This window comes from Myodes glareolus, chromosome 11 (genome assembly GCF_982192425.1).
Source record: "Myodes glareolus chromosome 11, mMyoGla1.1, whole genome shotgun sequence".
Lineage (NCBI taxonomy): Eukaryota > Metazoa > Chordata > Mammalia > Rodentia > Cricetidae > Myodes > Myodes glareolus.
This window is the reverse complement of record NC_142036.1, coordinates 88,137,789-88,159,620: the sequence shown is the minus strand read 5'-3', so window position 1 is coordinate 88,159,620 and position 21,832 is coordinate 88,137,789. Positions and strand designations below refer to the sequence as shown.

At 49.1% G+C, this 21,832-nt stretch overlaps 1 protein-coding gene across 12 annotated transcripts in view; it reads left to right on the top strand.

The window, feature by feature from the left end:
- The window catches only part of Atxn7l1 (ataxin 7 like 1), a 233,489-nt gene extending 214,231 nt beyond the window's left edge, over positions 1 to 19,258 (top strand). For 7 of the 12 annotated variants that reach the window (XM_048415587.3, XM_048415584.3, XM_048415599.3 and 4 more), the window contains 4 exons: positions 2,856 to 3,048; positions 6,495 to 6,616; positions 7,910 to 8,215; positions 10,568 to 12,077. In XM_048415587.3, the coding sequence (XP_048271544.2) occupies positions 2,856 to 3,048; positions 6,495 to 6,616; positions 7,910 to 8,215; positions 10,568 to 11,663 (1,717 nt within the window). In that variant the 3' untranslated portion in view covers positions 11,664 to 12,077. Of the gene's footprint in view, positions 1 to 2,855; positions 3,049 to 6,494; positions 6,617 to 7,909; positions 8,216 to 10,567; positions 12,078 to 14,666; positions 14,742 to 15,824 lie in introns of those variants that run through there. The other 5 variants (XM_048415586.3, XM_048415585.3, XM_048415592.3 and 2 more) reach the window with 5 other exon arrangements.
- Positions 19,259 to 21,832: the final 2,574 nt, after the last annotated feature.

The following is a 21,832-nucleotide window of genomic DNA, read 5'->3' as shown; positions in this document are numbered from 1 at the left end:
GTGTGTGTTCAGGGAGTGGTACCCCGTGGAGTCTGTTCTCTCCTTCCACCTTTATGTAGCTCCCGTATATTAAACTCAGGTCATGAACAGCCAGTGCTTTTGACTACTGCGGATCTCAGTGGCCCTCTCTGCCCCCCACCACCATAATTTGATTATCCTTCAAATCTTGTAGCAAGCTGGCCACAGCTTGTCCACAGCTGTCCCGGGTCCAGATGAAGCTGAGACCGCTCCATCTGTGTGCTCCATTCATCCTCTTAGATATCACTTATGTTCCAAGCAATTTTAGGTTGATAGGAAAGCTGAGTTGAAGAGACAGACTTCCTCCTGCCTCCACACACATGTGACAGAGATTTCCTGTGTTCCTCCGCACACACATGATAAATGTTCTTTGAGTTGCTGTGACTCTTCCTAAGCCAATCACTAGCAGACAAATTGAAAAGAGCCCACGTGGATTCAGGGTCGCAATCACCAACTTTCTGCTGCTCTGTGTTCTTTGACTTTCTTGCCTCTTTAAAAACCCCTTAAGTGCCTTTAGTTGTGGAATCTGGGGAGGGAAGCTGTTGAGGGACTGTGATTCCTATACTTGATTTAATGGAAGCTTTGCACTGTGGAGTTTATTGCAGAATCATTCACTATCGCCAAGATATGAAAACAAGCTAAGTGTCTGCTTGTGGGTGAATACATGCAGAACTGCGGGGCCAGGTGTGGCTGTGCCTGCCTGTAATCCCAACACTCCACAGGCTGTGCCAGGAGGCTGTGGCTTCAAGGATACCTCGGGCTACACAGTAAAGAGAGTTTATGTAAGAGAGAAACAGTGCAATGCTGGAGGGAGGGCTCTTAGCACATGCCTGTAATCCCAGCACTTTAAAGGTAGAGGCAGGAGAATCAGGAGTTCAAGGTCTTCCCCAACAGGAAAACCACAGGCTCAAGACTGGCTTAAGCTACCCAGTGGGTTCAAGACCAACCTTAGTGAAAAAGAAGGCTGGAGTTACAGTTCAGTGGTAGACCATTCTCTAGCTTGCCTAAAGCCCTGGTTCAATCCCTAGCAGACTGCGGGAGGTGGTCACTCTAAGAAACGATAGGTATGTTGATTTTTTAACTAACTTGATTGAAATAATAATTTCACAAGGTGCACACATAGCCCATGCCTGTCTTCCTATCACTTGCTGGGTAGCAAAGGGCGATCAGGGTCATTTCCACTACATAGCAAGTTCAAGTCCACCCTGGGTTACACAAGACCCTGTCACCTTAATACATCTCTATAAAACTGAGAAAAAATAAAGAGAAGAAAACAGGACATCCTTCAGTCCCTTTCTTACGTACAGGGTGGCACTGCTCACTCTCTTTTTGTGTCCAATTTCATTTTTTTAAAATAAAAATTCCCCTACATACTGGAAAGTAGCGACATATTGGTGAAAACTTACCTATCCTGATTTTGACATTTTGAGATTTTATTATAATGCATTTTTGTTAGTGTCTTTTGAATAACATAGATGATGACATTTCCCTGGTAAAGACTTCTTTGAAAAGTGAAAAGTGAAAACCTGGTTGTGGTGGCACATGCCAGTAGGACATGCTAAAGAGACGGAGGCAGCAGGGTCATGAACTCAAGGCCAGCTTATGGTACACGTTTTGCCAGGCGTGGTGGTGTGTGCCTTTAATCTCAGCACTCAGACCTCTTGCGGTCGGCCTCCTCTGTCACTTCTCTGAGTCTGAGGCCAGCTTAGTGTACAAAGAGAGTTCTAAGTCAACCAGGGATATATAGAGACCCTGTCTCTAAATAACAGATAAGTCAGTAAATAAATAAATAAAGCTCTTTTTTCTGTGTATGACCAAGATGCAATTAACAAATTCCAGATCACTTATCCTGCAGGACAAGGTAGTCCTGCCATGATGGGCTGAACTACTACCCAAGAGCCTTCTAGAAAATTTAGAAATAAATGTTTAGGATTTAGCTACATAAATTGTGCCATTGATATTAAATGTTACCAGAGGATATTAAAACATGATAATAAACAAAAGGAGTTCTACATCACTAAGTTCTAAAAAAGGTGTTCAGACTGGAGAGATGGCTCAGTGGTTAAAAGCAATGGCTGCTCTTCCAGAGGTCCTGAGTTCAATTCCCAGCACCCACATGGCAGCTCACAACAGCCTATAGCTCAAGTACCAGAGGATTCTGCTTTCTCTCAGACACAGGCGCACACAAGTGACAGACAAGATTCTCATACACACAAAATAATAGTTTTTAAAATAAATCTGTCCCAAGGGCTGAGGCTAGTAGGCCGTGGCTCAGTTGGGAGAATACTTCCCTAATATGCTTGAAGCCCTGACTTTGATCCCCAGAACTGCGTCAACTGGGCATGGGGTGGCACACGTTTACGACCCCAGCGCTCAGGAGGCAAAGACATGAGGTTCAGGAATTCAGAGCCTGGGGTACGTGAGATCCTGTCTCAAATCCTGTTCTTGCTGAAAAAATGGCATAGGTTTTTAAAAAATTCACGTGTGTACACTAAGGAAGTCTGGAAGGTTGTAAGCCAAACTTGGTTGTGGGTAGGTACTTGTCGCTGAACTCACAGAAGCCAGGCTCTGGGTAAGCTCACGTCTCAGGCTTGCACTGGAGTTTTTCTCTTGGGCTTGTACTGTACCCAGAAACAGCAAACCAGAGGGCCAGCATCTAACCCTCGTGGGCCACTGTAGAGGGCTGCCAACCTCTGAGGTTTACTCTTTCCTTTGTAAGAAGCTGCTATTGGCCCACCCTTCCCGACATCGTGGGAGGAGTGCTTTTTTTGGGGTCATGGAGTCGTTGACTCTGATTTTCTCAAGGAAACGCATGTCTTCTTCCCTCCCGCCCTTAGACCGCCGTCCGCAAACAGCATAAGCAGCGGTACATCTTCGAGTCACAGCGCCTACACCCCAGAGCCCCCTGTACCCCCAGCTGGAGGCGACCTTGCCAGCCGACTGTCCAGTGATGAAGGGGAGATGGACGGAGCCGAGGAGTCCGAGAAGTTAGACTGTCAGTTCTCCGCGCACCACCCCAGACCCCTCGCGGTAGGCCTCCTCTGTCCCATGTCCCTGTTGGCCCCTGTGCATCAAAGGCAGCTTTGTGATGACAACAGAGGCCTGGATTCCTAAGGAAAAATCTATAGTAGTGTGTCACCTCAAAGGCTGAATGGAATTAGCGATGCCCTTGACCGCAGAAGGAAAGGGAGGGGCTCCCCACTGGCTGTCACCTTTTAAGATTGCTTGGTAGCCAACCTGACTTTGCGCGTCTGAAAGCAGAGCCTCTGGGCAGGAGTTGGCCAGATGCACCTGCTCTTGAAGCTGTCTGAGCAGCAGCTCAGGTTCAGTCTCCCGGACAGCTCTGTTTGATGGTGGTTAGTAAGCAGTGACCACACGGCAGCAGAGCTGGTGGTGAGGGCAGTGTTTCACGTGGCCCGACGGCTTGCTCACAAAACCTGTCTGAAGGAGCAGGTGGTCATCCATGCCAGAGGGGAAATGAAGGCATTGGTTGGAAGCTTGTTCACATTTGCCTCACCAACCCCCTGAGAAAGGAAGTGGCTGGTGGGATCCACAGCCACACATCCCAATGCTGGGGCCCTGGGAATATATGGTCTCCATGGTGGTTTATTCTGGTGCTTGCCTGAGTCTGAAGGATTAACTCTGACTGACTCAAACCTCAGGGGCTTTGTCAATGAAATCAATCCTGTTGGAAGACAAGGCTGGTCCCTTCTCCTCCCTGTAAGTCACTTCCCTTTTCTGGAGATGATGTCGACCTATGGCTCACCTCTAACTTGAGATTGTGCCAGAACAGAAATAGCGAGGGACCCGCTGTAATTATTTTGCCTACAGTTGTAGAAAACCCAGCGCCTCCATGTTCACACTAGGAACATTTCATTATTTCACATGGTAAGAAGTCTAGAAGTTGGTGTCCTTGCAAGCATGGTTCAACCTCTCTACTATCTGTAAATACCTTGGCTGTTCATGTTTTAATACATCCTCTATAGTTCCACTGTCAAATCTGCACCTAGTGACATTCTAAATGGGAAGAGAGGGAACATCGGGGAAAAAGGGGTCTTCCCAAATGCTGAGCTTCCCATGAAACCCCAGCAGACATCTCCGTGTACGCTGTAGAAGTCTGCCACGTGTTTACTGCTGCACTGGCAGGTGGCAGAGAAAGAACGGAGTGTGGTGACCCAGCTGTGCCTCATTCCGAGGTCTGAGAGGAGACACAGCTTCTCTGTTACTGCTGCACACAAGGTATCAAGTCAATAGTGCGCTTGTGTTAGCAGGAAGACAGGGCCGCGTAGGTCAGGACGCTGGAGATGACAGTGCAGCAGAGAGGTCTGCCGCTCTGCCAGAGGCACACGGTGCCAGCTTCTTTTACTATCTGGCTTCGCATCTAAGTGCTGTTAGATACACTGGAAGCCAAAACCAAAGGGGTCTCCAGCTTCCGAGTCTGAAAGGGATACTGGCCCCTCCCAAAAGGCCAGGCTCTGGAGAGCATCAAGACGTCTGTCCACAGGGCAAGCTGATAGAGAAGATTAGCCACATCCACAGGACATTCATAGGCCCTTAATGTTTTGCTGATTAAAATGGAAAAACCTGTGGGTTTGTCTTTGCTTTGTCCTTTTTTTCTCATGGCCAATTGACACATTAAATCATATTTTTTTTTGTAATAAACCCTTTCTCATAATGTCCTTAGCAATTGGGGCGAGAGAGGGGGTGATGGCTACCCCAGGATCAGCTCCCTCGGGCAGGTGGGGGCCAGCTTCTGTGCTGAAGAGTCCCCAGTACGTTTTCCTCCTTGGACAGCAAGAACTAGCTGTAGTAAGTAATTTGAGGTATCAGATTTTGTGGGTCGCAAGGTTTTAATACCCCCCCCCCCCGCCCCACAACTCAAGCAGAAACAGAACAAATGGAAGACCTTGCGGTTAGTTCCTCCTGAGAACGGCTCCAAAGGCTGGTTCCAAGATGCATTTGTGGAATGGGTGCCAGTCCAACACTGAGTCTGGGCTTGCATCCAGGGAGCTGCTGGAGACCTGGGGTGGGGGGTGGGAAGGAGCCATTTGAATTATAGAGTCATTTGAAGGCTTCCCTGAGCTCTAGACCCAGCAAATGTCACCTTCCCAGAGGCTGCTTCTTACATTTGTGTCTACTGGCCCTCAGGGGTCCTGCCTTATAGCCAGTGCTTACTACATTCATGATATTTCAGTTGTAAGTTTTAAATGCAGTGGTTTGTTTTAGACATTTCTTTGGAACCTTTTCTCCCCAGTCCACTTTTTTTTTAAAAAAATTAATTTTTTTTTAGACACTTTCACTGTGTAGCTCAGGCTGGCTTTGAACTTTTAATGCTTCTGCCTCAGCTTCCTAAATCCTAATTTCTTTTTTTTCTAATTCCTAATCTCAATGATCCTTAGACTGAGGAGGAAGAGAATGAAGTCCCCACACTTTATAGATTGGTAGCTATCACATGTAATTACATCTACGCTATAATGAGTCGAAGTGAAATGTAATACAATGTATAGCAGACGTATTGTCGGTATCCACAGTGGGAGGATCAGTCGGACGAGGCCATTAGAATTGAGAATATAAGTTGGGCATCAAAGGGTAGGACCATAATTGCCAAAGAGGGAAACATCAGGCAGAGGGTACTGGGTAAGGGCTCAGAAGAGTGGTGCACCCTGGGCATCTTAGGAGAGCAGATAAAGAGGGCAGATGTGGCAGAAGCAGGTGGATCTCTGTAAGTTAGAGGCTAGCCTGCTCTACATAGTGAGTTTCAGGACAGCCAGAGCTACATAGTGAGACCTTGTCTGAAACAGAACAAAACAAAACAACAACAACAACAGACGTGTTTTAAGGGCTGGAGAGATAGCTCGGCGGTGAAGAGCACTGGCTGCTCTCACAGAGGAAGTTCATTTCCCAGAACTCACATGGCGGCTCACAACTGTCTGTAACTCCAAGCTCTGACAACCTCACACAGACCTACGTGCAGGCAAAGCACCAAAGCACATAAAAATAAACGAAATGGTGCAGATGCAGTTGGGACTGGCATGGAAGGGCAGCTCCTGGAGGAAGGAAGCAGCTGGCTCTGTGGCCTCAGACAGGCGGAGTCAGGAGTCATTCATTTTCTTTCCCAGAAGAAAGGGAGGGAGGCAGGGAACCCTGTGTTCCTGGAGATAATGGGTCGTGTGATGAGGAGCTGGAGCTGTAAAGTCTCTGGCTGTCGCTGTTCTCTTGTTTTCTATCCTAAAATACTGGCTCCATCTTAGAGGTGGCGCGTGGCTCTCCGAGTGGCACAATCACTGGCTCGCATGCGAGGTTCTGCCGAGGATCCACAGAAAGCGTTCTGGCTTCAGTACCAGTCGTCTATTTTATTCTGAGGAAAACTGTACCCCTGTGTGTTTTTATGCAAATGTTATTTTTCTCTGTGTGCTTCATATTAGCTTATTAACCTGTAATCAAAATTAAAATGTTTTCCTTTCCCCCCCTCACAGTTCTGCTCATTCGGGAGTCGCCTCATGGGACGAGGGTACTATGTGTTTGATAGAAGATGGGATCGGTTTCGGTTCGCACTAAACTCCATGGTAGAGAAACACTTGAATTCACAGATGTGGAAGTAAGTGAGCCGTTTCTTTGCAATCTAAGTTTACAGTTTCCCTGCCATTATCTGAGCCTGAAGCCCATGGACAAGCCCCAACACTTGGCTTGTCAGGGTTCCTGACCATTTCTAAATGTCAGTGCTAATGAACAGCTTTATAGGGTACCTATAATGTGCTCTTTGGGTTGTCTTCTTGGGATGGTTGGGTTGGTAAGCTTCTCAACCAATTGAAAAGGATCTTAGGTAAGATCTTGTCTATTCCATGGGATTATAGGCCTTTGCTGTTTTATTTTTTTTAATTGTTTCTCAGATTATCTAAAGATGTCAAGAATATGCTTCTGTTTGTGATGTCAAGGGTTCAGGAGCAATAGTAAAATTTTCTTAATGGTTACAAACCAATTTCTAGCTAGTTGCTGTTCTCGTTAGAAAACTGTGTCCAGTTGTCTAAAAGGGCAGGTTCTGAACGGTGCTGTGAAGTGGGTTAAGTTTGTCTTTGGCCCTTCCCGTCTCCCTAGGGCCCTCTCCTCACCTCTCCTTCTCTTTCTCTAACCTGCAGCTTATTATCCGGTGTCTACACCGTTTCCCAACGCACTTGCACTCTACAGGGACTTAATAGAAGGGGGAGACACCTAGGATGCTCTTCAGAAGTCACAGTAGGCCTGGACCCTCTCAACCATGGCAGACAAGAAGCTACACTTTGTCCCCAAGTGTACTCCAAGTGTCCCCACCCCGTGCTCCTCCTAAGGGAGCTTAGGCGTGTTCTCCACTAAAAGGATGAATCGTGTTAGACTAGGGCCCCAAAGCAGTTGAGACCCCGAGCCTGCCCAGTGAGGCCCAGGAGAGGCCACAGGGCACCCCGAGAAACAGGAAACAGAACCCACAGCCTACTCCTCTCCCAAGGCAGCTCACCTTAGCCCCTCTGCACACATCGACCTGAGCCCCGCTTTGTTTCTCACAGGAGACTTAGGATAGATGTTGTTATATCAACTAGGAAAGGGCCAAAGGAGAAGCTTATCATTGTCCCACGCGGGTAACTGCCCTGCCTGTCCATAGGGCATCGCTAGCTCCTGTCTGTGTGCATTGAAGATCTCAGAAAGTCCTGCACAGGGATTATGTAGTTCTTGGTTATCGGATAACCTGGCCCTCTGCCTTAGCTTCCAAACACGGCAGCCAGCCCTGGTGATTCTCCCAGCGCTGTGGCCCCCTATGTGACGGAAGTGTGAACCTCTGGCGCGTGGAAGGAATGTGTTGGTCTGTATTTCGCGCGCTGGTATACTGTCAGCTCAAGCTCCGTGTTCCTTTCCTCCTCAGGCACAGAAGCCCGAGCCACAGGGCCTCAGGTCCCTCCCCTCTGTTCAGGACTTGCCTAACCAATCTGCTGTCACTGAGAAACATTGGGGCTGCCTGGGTGTCAACTCTGGAGAGCGTAGCGCCCCGCTGCCCTCTCAGCCTCGGTGCCCAAACTCCAGGCCCTGATGGGCCCGAACCTGGAGGGATGGCAGCCGATGGGGGCATGGAAGACATTAGGAAGAAAAGGAACGGCCAAGACTCTTTTTTCTTTAACAAGCATTTAACTCTGCATCAGGAGACGCCAACACAGTATTCTCTTTCAGCCAGGTCAGCATCTGGATCTCCACGGCAGCTGGCAAGGGGAGGACGGGAGCTGTCAGGAGTGTATTTACATCTCTGGGCTTTTATGCGGGACTTCCCGTAGGCCAGTGTACAAAGCCAAAGTCAGGGGCCCCCACAAAGGTGAAACCCCCTCCCAGTGAGCACCTAGGGAACACTGAGACTGTTTAGCATCGGGGAGAAAGCTCGCAGGGACAGCCCCACCTCTCACTTCTCCTTTAGAGGGTTGGAGAGGAGAGGAAAGGAAGGTCTAGAAAATGTAGCAGAAGTAGCAGCCATTCCATTCTCGAGCCGGGGCCAAGTAAGATTTAGGACTTCAATTCTGCCTGTCTGCAGAATTTGAAGTATGTATACTGTTTAATGAGCAAAATATAAATTGGGACATTAAGATTCCCAACATTCGGGATGTGACATTCAAGGTCCCGAAGTGAAGCCCCACCCCCTTAAGTAAATTAATGACCTGGGCCTTGTAAATTCCCCTAGGGAGCACATTGCGGTGCGGGCACCTGCAGTATTACAGTAGGGTAACAAAGACAGCAGAGGAGTTGTTAGTGCCTCCACGACCTTGCCCCCCACCCTCTCAGGGAAGGGCTGTGCAGGGCCAGACAGTTCTGAGGATGTGTGCAGACCTCCAGGGCCTGCCTCCATGGGGATCCCTGCCCAGCATGCGTAGTCCCTGACAATACAGCTGTGTTGCTGCTGAGATCACCTGCTTTCCCATCCTCTGCCCCTCCATCCATCTGTCCATACCCTCATTCATTCATCACGGCCGGGATCTATCTGTGCAGCATCTTATTTAGGGATGGCAGGAGCTCTGAGGTCCCCAGGGGCTAGAGAAGAAGGAAGTTCTCAGGCGCCATCACGACTGCCTTGGATTTGGCAACACTTTCGTATTTGATCTCCTTGGTCTGACAGTTTCAGAGACATTGTGCTTCCACACTCAAGGATGCTGCTGAGTTCCACCCTAGAGATGGAAGCCACGGGCTCTACTAGGAAGGGCAGACAAGATCCTCAGAGGAGAATGCCAGGAGAGGGCCTCTTCTCAGCTGCAGGTGGCCTGCAGAGGGGAAGGGACAGTGCGAGCCCATCTGCCCCATGCCTCAAGTTTACCTCCTCAGAGGAGGAAATCTGAGGACACACACTGGGGAGCAAGCAGAGAGCTCTGCAGAAAACAACAAAGCATTCTCTGGCTCCTAAATGCCACTTACTTCTTTCAGAATCAGGAGTGGGCTGTGATCCCATAGCTGCCATGGCCACCATCTCTGGGTCCCAAGAGTAGAAGCAGCGTAGACCTAAGTCATAAGCACTTATGCATATGGAGCCATTTACAGCACACACCAGAAGGCAGAGGGGTTTATGGCTAGGTGCTTTCACATACCTGTAATCCCACACGTAGAGACAGGAAGACCACAAATTCAAGACTGGGACTACATAGTGAGACTCTGTCTGAAAAACAGAAATATATGCAGAGGCCTTAAGAATGATACCCTGACTGCCTGGTGCTAGCATTAGTCCATGGACTTGGTCCTCAGGCTCCATCCCCCATCAGTTCTAAGAAAGCCAGTGGATGAAAGCAGTGGCTCTCTGAGCCCCTGTTCACAGGCTGGCCTTCTGCCCATATCTAAATTCCTGATCCCCTCTGGGCACACTGGTCCAGAACTCTCGCCTTTTCCCAGCCCAGGAGCAGGAGGACTTGTTGTAGGGCAGCTGTGTGTCAACCCCACTGAAGTAGAGTGAGGGAGAGAGGTATGAGCAACTTGATATCATTTTCCAAGTTCTTTTCCCTTTCCCAGTGGCCGTGAGCTAAATTAGAAATGCCTCTCTTCAGAGTAGCCGGAGGCATTGGGTAGCAAACTTGCCGACAAGTTAGGAGATGGTTTCTTTACAAAATACCTCCAGCCAAACGTAGCATGGGAAAGAGGGATGGAAGAGGTTTCAGTGAGCAGAGGGGGCCATGCCCAGGTGGCTGAGGCTTTTTCTCCTCGCTGAAAACCACTTTCGGCACTGCTAACGGTGTGTGAGGTCGGGGAAGACTGCTCAGGATATTTATAGTCCTGACGGCATTTGCTGTTTCCTTGTGAACCCAAACCAGCCAATCTTCAGTGGCTCAGCACAGAGAGCAGGGTCTGAGGCGTGGAGACAGGTGCTGATGTTGCGTTAGTGGGCAGCGTAGGAAAGAGCCATCCTCCAGCTCTCCCCATCCGTCAAGGCTTCATTCTCCATAGTCTGGTCCTACCGGGTGTCCTCTGTAGCCCTGCCGACCAAAACTCACCCGGCCCCCGCCAGGCAGTGCCCACCCGACGTCTCACTGTTTCTCTTTGGCTCTTCTCTCATGTTTAGGAAGATCCCTCCTGCGGCAGAGAGCCCCATGCCCTCGCCAGCAGCCCACATCACCACCCCTGTTGCAGCATCCGTTTTGCAGCCTTTCAGCAACCCCAGTGCTGTGTACCTTCCTTCAGCTCCCATCAGCTCGAGACTCACCTCTTCTTACATAATGACATCAGCCATGCTCTCAGACGCGGCTTTTGTGGCATCGCCGGACCCACGCGCCCTCATGTCCCACACCACAGCTTTTCCCCATGTGGCTGCAACCCTCAGCATCATGGACTCAACCTTCAAGGCCCCCTCCGCCGTGTCCCCGATACCAGCTGTCATTCCTTCCCCGTCCCACAAGCCATCCAAAACCAAAACCAGCAAATCCTCAAAAGTCAAAGACCTGTCAGCTCGTAGCGACGAATCTCCAAGTAACAAAAAGAGGAAGCCGCAGTCTTCGACTTCCTCCTCCTCCTCCCTGTCCTTGCAGGCTTCCTTCTCATCCCCATTGCCAGGGCCCCACAGAAAGAACTGCGTTTTGAACGCCAGTTCCTCCTTGAACTCCTATCAGGCAGCCCCTCCCTATAACAGTCTGTCTGTGCACAACTCAAATAACGGGGTGAGCCCACTCAGTGCCAAGCTGGAGCCCTCAGGACGGACCTCACTGCCCAGCAGCCCCATGGACCTAGTGAGACAGGTGGGCGCTGTGGGTGGCAGCAGTGGCCCCTGTCCCCTCTCTGTGCCCTCCCTTGCACTCCATGCGGGGGACCTCTCTCTGGCCTCACACAACGCCATGTCTTCTCTACCCCTCTCTTTTGACAAATCAGAAGGAAAAAAGCGTAAGAATTCAAGCCCTAGTAGCAAAGCCTGTAAGATCACTAAAATGCCTGGTATGAATAGTGTCCACAAAAAGAACCCACCCAGCCTTCTTGCACCGGTGCCCGATCCCGTTAACAGCACCTCCTCTCGGCAGGTAAGGGAGATCCTGGCACTGCCTTCATCGGCTCTGGGGGGCAGGGGGAGCTGGGCAGTGCCCCTGCTTGGCCAGGTGGCTCAGGCAGGCAACATAAGTGTGGCTCCTTTCCCCAGGTTCCCCATAGGCAATGTACGTCCTCTGTTCTGAAGGTTCTCAATAAGACCCTCACTTTGCTGGTCCCTATGCTCAGTATTTTACAGTCAGTAAGACCCTCACTTTGCCAGTCCCTATGCTCAGTATTTTACAGTCAGTAAGACCCTCACTTTGCCAGTCCCTGTGTGCATCACTTTACAGTCAGTAAGACCCTCATTTTGCTGGTCCCTGTGCGTAGCACTTTACAGTCAGTAAGACCCTCACTTTGCTGGTCCCTGTGCCCAGCACTTTACAGTATTCACTTCTTTCAGTCCTCACGCCAGCCCAGCACAGGGGGCACAAAATGGTCCTCACTTTACAGATGGGTAAACTGGGACTCAAAGAGGCTCTGAGTTCCCCCATTCCTTTTGTCTATTTCATATCCTGAGGTTCTGAGGACAACTTCATTAAAGAGTTTTGTTGCTAAGAAGTTTGATCTGATCTGTTGGATCCCCTCAGGATGAGCCTGAGACCCAGACTGGTTAAATGATGTCAGGCCCCCGCCCCAGAGAGTGGCAGCCTAATCTCCCAGCTTCCAGGTGATTGTCCTCACCTCAGGCTGCCTCAACCTCCCTCCCCTCCTGAAGCAAAAGTGCCCCTTGCACCCAGCAAGGCAGTGCCAGCAGGAGAAGCGCTCAGTGCCAGGTTACCCACAAGAGTCTGGCTGGCCAAAGAATAGCTGTATCTTTCCTTGAACTCGGGCTACATACACAGCCTGGGAGAGCTGCTGATGACAAACCCTCTACTGTTCTAGGCCGCCCACCAGATGGGAGCTCAAAGCTGGAGGGAAGGACCTCGGCCTCCTCCCAGTGGCTATGAGAACCGCCCTTCACCAGGGAACTAATAGACCTTAAGGCCAGCCCCATTTAGGGATGGGAACTTCAGAGACAGAGAGAGAGAGAGAGAGAGAGAGAGAGAGAGAGAGAGAGAGAGAGAGAGAGAGAGAGAGATAGAGGAGATGCATTAATGTACTGGGTCACCACCCTCCTAATGCCACGACCCTTTAATACAGTTCCTCATGTTGTGGTGTCCCCCAACCATAAAATTATTTTTCTTGCTACTTCGTAACTGTAATTTTGCTACTTTTATGAATCAGAATGTGAAGCTCTGTTGTGCATGGCGTCTGATCTGCGACCCCATGACAAGATTGTCCGCCCGCCCCTCAAGGGGCCTCGACCCACAGGTTGAGAACCACTGCTCTAATGTTTTGTGTCACCACGTAAGACATTCAACAAAACCCCAAGGAGAGCACCTTCTGGGAGGGATTCACAGGCGCACACACACGAGCAAGGGCCAGACAGCTGCAGCCTTGGCCACGGTGAGGCCACGTCTAGCTGGCACCCTCTAGATCCTACCTGGAGACTGGATTGCTAGCTGGGGTCTTCTGTAGACTCAGAGGGAGGCTCACACGGCTTCTTATACTGGAATGCATGCACACAGATGCACTGGGGGTCTTGTGAAAAGGCAGGTGAGGGTGAACAGGCTGGGAGTAAGAGCAGAGTCCCCCGGGGAGCCAACGGGGGAGCCCCTCCCTCGGTCTGTGGATCTTGCCTGCTGCAGCAAAGCTGCCTTGCTTTCCTCGTTTTAGATAAAGTTCTACTGGCTGACTACATGTCACTAATGATCCCTGTCCCCAAATACTTGAGGTCCAGGAACTCAGTACCTAACCTGTTATTAACCCGTTTTTATATACATGAGCCAAGCAAGGCATAGAGAGAGCTTACACAGGCTTCCCAGAGTCACACAGCGAGCGAACAGTGGAGCAGAGACTTAAACCGGGGAGTTGACTCTGGGCTCTTGGGCCTTCCTGTCAAGCCTGAAGTGCCTGGGTATTGAGTGCTGGCCGCTTGGCTCCCAGACTGTCTGAAATGCTTAGTCGCACAGTGAGTCAGCCACACTAGCAGCAGAAGAGCCCAGAAGCCTCACTGAGAATGTGCACCAGGAACCAGGCTGCACCCAACCCTCAACACGGTGATAGCGCAATGCTTGTCACCAGGCAACTGAGAGAAGGCTTTGACTGGAGTCACCCCTGGGCATTTCCGTGTCTTAGGAAAAGGAAAAGGCCTCTGGCTGCTGTGCTGGTTCTGTTAGGAGGCAGAGAGGAAAGCTCAAGAAACCTAAGTTGAGAGCCAGGTATGGCAGCCCAGCAATGGGAAGGTGGAGGATCAGGAGTTCAAGGTCATCCTCAGCTACATAGTGAATTCCAGGCCAGCCAGGGCTACCTGAGATCCTGTCTCAAAAAGAAATCCAAAATGAGACTCTGTGCCTTGCAGAGAACTCTTAGGTTCTAACTGTGTCTGGGAAGGAAAAGGCCCCAAACTTCCACCAAGGTATTAAACGGGACACAGAGCAGTACTGGGAGCGAAAGGCAGGTACCTGTGTGCAAAGGGGGAGCAAAGATAGCGGAAGGGCTGTTTGGAGGCTGGGGGCAAGAGCCCCTTTTGCAAATGAGCTGAACCATGGGACTGGACCCTGGCACCAGCTCTTCTCAGAGCCCACCCCACCAGGGGCCAAGGACAGACCCAAAGAGAGGTCATCTATGTTTCCAGGCCTGCCATGCCAGGTACCCTGCCAGGCAGGACAAAGCACCCTGTCCCCTCTTTCCCTGTACATGCAAGAGCAGCCCAACATAACTGGTTTTCTGAAGAACCAGAGGCCGAATCCTGGATCTCCTAGCCAGACAGACCTGAGGAGCCAGGGCTAGAAACACAGTGGTTCTGCACCATGGTCAGAGAGGCATGAGCCTGTGGGCTCTTGAGCTACAGAGGGACAAGCCCTGCCTCCTGTAGTGTGTACATCTAAGAGGTGAAATCAAGAACCTTGAGAAAAGGACCTCTTTAAAGTACCCATAAACTGCTGTCCCTTTTTCTGCCATTTAAGTTGGAAGCATCCACTCTGAGTAATCGAAGGAGTAAGACATGTGGTACCGCCCTCCTCCCCTGCCCTGACAACACACGGCGTCAGAGGGTCTTCTTGAGTTGCCTCGGTGTCTCAATGGGAGTTCACGGTGTCTTTCAGGTTGGAAAAAATAGCAGCCTAGCTTTGTCCCAATCCAGCCCTTCAAGCCTATCCAGCCCAGGACACAGCCGTCAGGTAAGTTTCTAGGGGTGGGGGAAGCCACACAGAGCCAACGTCAGACCAGTAAGAATGTGCGCTGGTGTCGGAAGTTCAAGTCTCACCTCTAGCAGAGCAGATAACCTGGCTTCCAAACATGGACCTTCTTGTTATTCGCTGTAGGTCCTTGAGAAATCTACTTCCCCCATTTCCTCCTCTATAAAGTGGGGATCATGATGGTCCCCAAGGTTCTATAACCTATGTGAAAATTAAACCAGCTTATTGATGTAAAGTCTCTGAAAAATAGCTAAAACACGCAGGCATGTAGCAAAGTCAAGTGTTAGCTGTGGTGACTGTTATTACCTGCTCTGTGAGGTCTGCACATTAGCTCTCTGGGTGTCTGTGTTTGGTTTGTTAGCTGGCACACTGTCACCGCCTCCTAAGGGCATCGTGAAAGAGAAGTAAGTTAGCAGAAGTGTATTGCTGATGTTGGCTGCTGCCTTCTCCAAGACCCCGGGTGAACTGTAGCTCCCACTCAGCGAAGGACTTCCAGGGGTTTTGATTAACTTGGGAGAAGGAAGAGTGATCAGTGTGTAAACCCAGAGATCAGTGACTTTCTCCAAAGGGCTGTGTGCTCAAGCCTGGGTTATGCCTCATGGAAGGACGCACAAGCAGCAGGTATTGACTAGGGGGACAAGGCTGTCCTCAACTAATAAGTGAAGCTGGTCACACCGAAATTAGCCACACCCACCCCAAATCTCCAAAACCTGCTTAACCCAGGGCTCTACCTTCATTAGCTGTGTCATTCATGTTATATTGAAAAAAAATGAACCAATAAAAAAGAAGGCACAGAGAAAACATGCAGGTATCCCAGCCCTTTATCCAGGAGAGATCCCATGACAGCCACGCACTTGTCCCCATGTTTCCAGCCTTGGAGCTACCGTCACTAAGGATGGACATCTTTATAGCCGTCCTCTTAGTTACAAAGTGTGGCTGCTCTTAGCCACATCCAAGTAGTGGATTCTTCTCCGTTCTGTGTCATACGAGAAAACGGAGGTGCCCCCCTGGATTTTCATGGATCACCCTGAATGAGACACTTTTTTTTTTCTTTTTCTTTCCCAGAAGAACACAAGCAGAATGGGCAGGATAAGGACTCTTCCCTAACAAGATGGTGAAGCCACTTCAAACCAGTCCCGGTGGACATCCTCCCCAGGAGATTAAGTCGGGAGAAGGGAGGGCGCTGGTCTGTGGGGGGAGTATTTCCTGGATGCTGCTTGTGGCTCTGGCCTTTCTTCTTCTAATTCTTTTTTTTAAACATGGATTTTTAGTTGAAAGAAAGAAAGAAAAAAGAAAGAAAGAAAATAAGGCAAAAGAGCCTGAATTTGAGATTTACAGAAAACAGTGTTTTCTCTGTTTTTCATTTGTCATGTCTTATACATTCTTCCACATTCGGGGTTACTCCCCTTCCTCCTGATGCTGCTAGTGTACCGTCATTTTGCTCCTGAGCACAGAGGTGCAGACTGTCGGTTCCGGTTCCGGGTTCCGGTTCCAGGTTGGCACCCGCGGAAGCTCTTGAACTTTTAGCGCCTGCCGAGCTCACGCTCCTCCGAGTCCTTTCCCACCCTCCCTTTCCTTTCCACATCACGGTCACTGTGCTCCGGTGGCCACCAGAAGCTGCTAGCTCCCACCCACTGGCAGCCCTGGACCACACGCTGGGTCCTGTGCTTGGAGTTGCACTGTGCGGTGGGAGTGGACCTTCCGCAGCTCTCCTTGCCCAGAGCCAAATGCCAGCCACTAAGGTGAGGTCAGTGGCCCTTTCGTGGTGTGGCTTACTCAATGCCAAGGCCCAGCTGTGCAGAAAAAATTCACCGGGTCGGGTACAAGGGTGGAAGGGGCCAGAGATGGTGGGAACCCAATGATTGTGATGGTCAGAGCTTGTCTGGAATATACTCTGAAGAGTCTGTTCCAAGCAGGGCACAGTGCACAGTTTCCTAAAGCTGGGTCAGCCAGAGACAGAAAGCCCACAGGACCTAGGGAAGTCACTTCATGAGGTGGCACTGTGACCATAGCTCCTGAAAACTCTTGAGATATCAGGAAGGTTCTGGGGCCAGGAAGGGTCCTCCAGAGACAAGTCTGTTTGCGTGGAGGTTTTGTGACAAACGCCTTGTGGGAATAAGAACTATCACTGGTTGCGCACCCACACCCTAGATAAGCTTGCGCTCCATCCTCAGGCGCTCCAACTCAGACAGCCAGCCCGAGCATAGAGAAGAGGCGTGGGCAGGGAGGCCCCGGAGCACCACGGCAATTAAGCCCTTCACCTTGGAGTCTTGAAAGAAACGGCAGTACCATAAAGCTCCAATGGGGACTGAGAAAGAGAGTTCACTACACGGAACAGGTGCTCTGGCTTTGATCTGCTAGACGCCCGCCTGCGCCATCCTGAAATCAGAAGTGAATGCTAGTTCGCAGCTGGGCACACCCCCGTCCCTCCCCAAAGATGCCCTTCCCCTTCCTCTTCTCCCAACCCAAAGATCAGACTACTGTTAAGTCTCACCACAGAGTTGGAATCTGCAAAGACAGGAGGAGAAAGGAGTGATGTCCGTCACTGGACTTGCACTGACAGTGTTTCTTACAGGATTCTTAAATTTTTAAATAGAAAATGAAGATTTTTTTTTAAGTCGGAAGTTGACGTTAAGCACCAGGACATTGGTTGGGTTATTTTGTTTTTCTTTCTCCAGTGTTAAAGTGCACTTATATGCTGGTTAATTTACGTGGGGGGGGGGCTGCAAATTTAAGGGGTGATTGTTACTTTTTTGTTTGGGGGGGTTGTTGGTTTTTTTAAGGTTAAGGCAGATTTTAAGACTTATAAATGTTTAAGAAATTATAAACAAGGTTAGATCCTTTGAAAAAAGTTTAGAAGATATTCTTAAAGTAAATTTTTATAGTGTTAATTTTGTAATAATTTATGTTTTACTATATTACAGAGCTAACTGACCAGAATAGTTTCAGAAACAATATGAAACTTCGGAAAGTTTGAGCAATGTTTATATTTTTAAAATGTTCTTTGAATTATGTTTTTATTGTACATTTCTTCAGACTCAAAAGTGTGTACATATCTTTGTTATTTTTGCACAATTTTTGTCTTGTTCAGTTTTAGATGTCTTGTTTTATATATATATAAATATAAATATAAATACATAATTTATTTTGAGTTGTAAAACTTGCGGGATTAAAAACAAAACAAGTCTCAGCAACAAAATAAGCCTCTGGTCCCTAAACTCTTTTATTCAAAGAGGGAAAACGAAGGTTGAGAGGAGGCATGGCTGCTTCCGAGGAACAGCGACTTCACAGAGGCAGAGGGAGCAAGCAGGCTTCAGCAAGGTCCGCCCTGGGCCTTGCACCGGAAGCCGGAATAAAGAGGCTCTCCGCCTAATGCTGCTTACTTTCTTGAGAGACCGCTTTGACCAAAAGGTGAGGACAATTCCAGAAAACTGAGCAAAAAGGGAAAAACCCCGGTATCTCTTCGTTCAGTCAGCCCCGGGTTTACGTTTTGTTGTATTTAAAAAACCGCTTGTAGCTAGGAAAAAAAAATAATGGAATGTAAAGAAAAGATTTCCTTTGTGTTTGTTCTCATGGATTCAACTGGACCAACCCTAACGCATCAGGAGAGACGTCTCTTTCCCACACCCCACTCAGCCTTCCGTCTAGGCCCCTTGGCTGCTCACACCCCTGTCTGCCTGAGGAGCTCCTGACTCGTCTCAGCCTCTGCATAGACCTGTCAGCCATATAAAATTTAAAAATCAAAAAATCGAGTTGGATAACTTGTATGCCTTCTTTTGTATCAATGTACCAACTGTAAATAACGCTGATCAGCCTTTGTAGGAAATAGTTTATACAGCGTATTCTATTATTGCTGATTCTCAGTGAACTCTTGTTTAAAAAAAAAACAAAAAAGGAAAAAAGGAAATTTTCTATTTACACCTTATATTTTGTTATGCCGTCAGCCCATGGCACTTTAACGAAACTCTGTGGGTTTTATGTAGCTGGTCAGTCATGGGGTAAATTAAATAATCATTGTTGCACAGACAAGCATTTGCACCCGTCCATTTGTCCTTTCCTACTAACCAATTTTAGAAGCTTTTCCAGAAGAATTTTGAAGAGAGCATGTCCGATCCTACTCAACCAAGGCCGCACCCGCGGCGTGGGTTTCTTTTCTATGATCCGCGTTTTGTAACACTAAGCATTTCCCTGTCGTCCCGCACCTTTACAGATTAGCACTATCAGATAGAATCCATTCCATGCCTGTGACGTTGTAAGCAAATACATGTCTGAAGTAGGTGTAAATAGTAAACTCTATGGCTTACAGGTTTTCAAAGAAAGAACAAAACTGTATCTGTTAATACTGCTGTGGTCCGCACCAGGTCTGGAAGCTTTCTCCACTGAACGATTGTATTTTTTTTTTTTGCTTTTTTTTTTTTTGTAACATGGCTTTGTAAATAAAATAATTTATATGTTTGTAAAAACAAAGTCTCCTGGCTTTTATAAATTTTATGAGACGACGTTTTGTTTTCTTTGTGAATGGAGGTATTCTCTTTAGAACGCCCTTCTGGGAGGACCCTGATGGCGGGAGAGGAGGCAGTGGAAGACGGTGAACTCACTGAACGGATCTTTGCAGGACCACCTCTGTGCCTGCCCCTGCACTGTGCTCCTCTTTTTCTCCAACAAGACATAGACAGAAGCCCAGCTCTTTTCCAGAGGCAGCTCAGTCAGAAAGCAAATTAACACATGATCCAGTGTGTAATCACAGATTGTAGCAAATGGTGTGGCAGGGAAGGACTGAGCTATGGGGGAGAGAAAATGACGACAGAAGCTGGACTAACATGGAGGCGTTCTCCATGCTGGGAGCTCCCTATGAGGAAGAGGTAGAAGGCAGAAGTCTCCCGAGGCAGGAAAAGCTTCATGAGTCTCTTATTGGTGGAAAAGAGGCAGAGAGACAGAAGAAAGGACTAGGTCACCTAAGAGCTGGCAGAGTTGGGTTTTGAAGGGATTTGGGTAGAGATGTGGAGCCGTCTGCTCCCCTGAAGTAGCACAGCATCTGCTGTCTAGAGCAGCCTGTGCAAGCCACTGCAAGAGACCGAAAGAGAAGCCAGGCCTAGGGGCACACGCCCTCAGTCCCAGCACTCAGGAGATAGAGGCAGGAGTATCTCTGTGAGTTCCAGGACAGCCTGAGCTACACAGTGAGATCCTGTCTTAGGGACTGAGGTGGCCTTGTGGCCCCAGGATAATAATAATATCTATAAAGAGAAATAATGGTTTAGGAGCATTGCAGGCAGTGCTGACGAAGACTTGCCCAGCTAGTGAAAACTTTCACAGGAAGCTTGTTGGGTGCAGACACTGTTTCTTCAGAGGTGAAAGCCCAAGGCAGAAGGAGCTTTGTTGTGGCTGCAGGAGTGGCGTTTCCTGTCGGAAGCTGTGTGTCCCTCTCGTCACTTAGGTAGCCTGCGGTACTCTCTGAAAGCGGTTCAGTGTTAACCTGGTGCAGAAGGACCTGTAGTGAGGAGCTGCGGGCAGGCCTGGTTTTCATCCTTCCCAGCTCCCGCACGGCTAGCTTAGCCCCGGAAATAACAACACACAAATTGTATTCATTTAAACACTGCCTGGCCCATTGTCTCTAGAGAGTTAGTTACTGACTAACCCATTTCTAATAATCTGTGTAGCACCACGAGGTGGTGGCTTACCAGAAAAGATTCAGCATGTCTGACCTGGTGGCTGGCTCCATGGCATCTGCCTCATTGCCCTCTTCCCAGCATTCTGTTCTGTTTACTCCGCCTACCTAATTTTCTGTCCTATCAAAGGGCCAAGGCAGTCTCTTTATTAACCAATGAAAACAACACAAAGACAGAAGGCCCACCTACATCAAGGACCACTTGCAAAGTGAGAGCCCGAATCTTCATCTTCACTTCAGCACACCTTTGAAAGCACCCAGGCCCTCATGGGCACGCCTATCCAGAAAGCTGCCGATGATGCAAACCACAGCACCTTCTGGAACTACTCCCTGGCTACCTTGGTGGGGTCAGTAGGTAGGGGCAGAACTCCAAGGAATATGCTGAGGAGTTTTTTTAGGGTGGGGGTTAAGACACGGTGTCATAGGGCCCAGGCTAAGGATGACCTTGAACTACTGATTCTGCTGCCTCCACCTCTCAAGTGTTGAGAGTAGCGGAGCGTCACCGTGCCCCCAAGGTGCTGAAGTTTGGGCTGCCTATATTTGAAAGGACATAAAGGTTTACATGTGGGCCTAGGATGCAGGTTTGAATACACTCTTAATTACTACAAAATAGTGATCTTCTTGAACTAAGTGACGTGATGTCTGCAGTGTTCAAGGAAGAGGAGCCCCTCGCTTCACTGCTGCTTTGTCAGAGTAGATTCCCAGTCTGCTGAACTGGGGATGGGTGCAGCTGACAGAGCTCCTGCTCGGGGGACCCAGATGAGCTCCCGTACACAGGGAGACGTCTCCCACGGAAAAGGAACAATTTGTCCCTAAGACAGAAGGAGATACGGCTCGGAAGGTAGAGCTGCGGCCAATGAAACCAAAGAAGCAAAGGTGAATTGGGAGTAAATACAGTGTACAACCATGCAAAGAAAGCTTTTTGTTTTTTAAAGTTCCGCGTTGTGCATTCACTTCCATGAAGAAAACTCTATCTGCTAAGGCCTGAGCTGCTGCATCAAGAGTGCATGGAGAGGACCGGGTGGGGGGTGATGCAGTGAGGACAGTGATTGTACACAAGTCTAACGACACAAAGCTCATCTCCTGCACCCACATAAACAGCGAGGCTCCTGGTTCATGCTCGGGTCCCTGGGGCCTGCTGGCCAGCAACACTACCAAGCTGTAAGCTCCAGATCAGTAAGAGACTGTCTCAGAAAATAAGATGGAGGAGCAACTGGAAAAGACACCCAATGTCAGCCACTGGCCTACACACACACACACACACACACACACACACCTCACACACAGAGACACACACACACACCATACCACACACTTCACAAACCACACACACACACATACACAGCACACATACATACCACATACAAACATACACAGCACACACACACACACACACACACACGGCCCC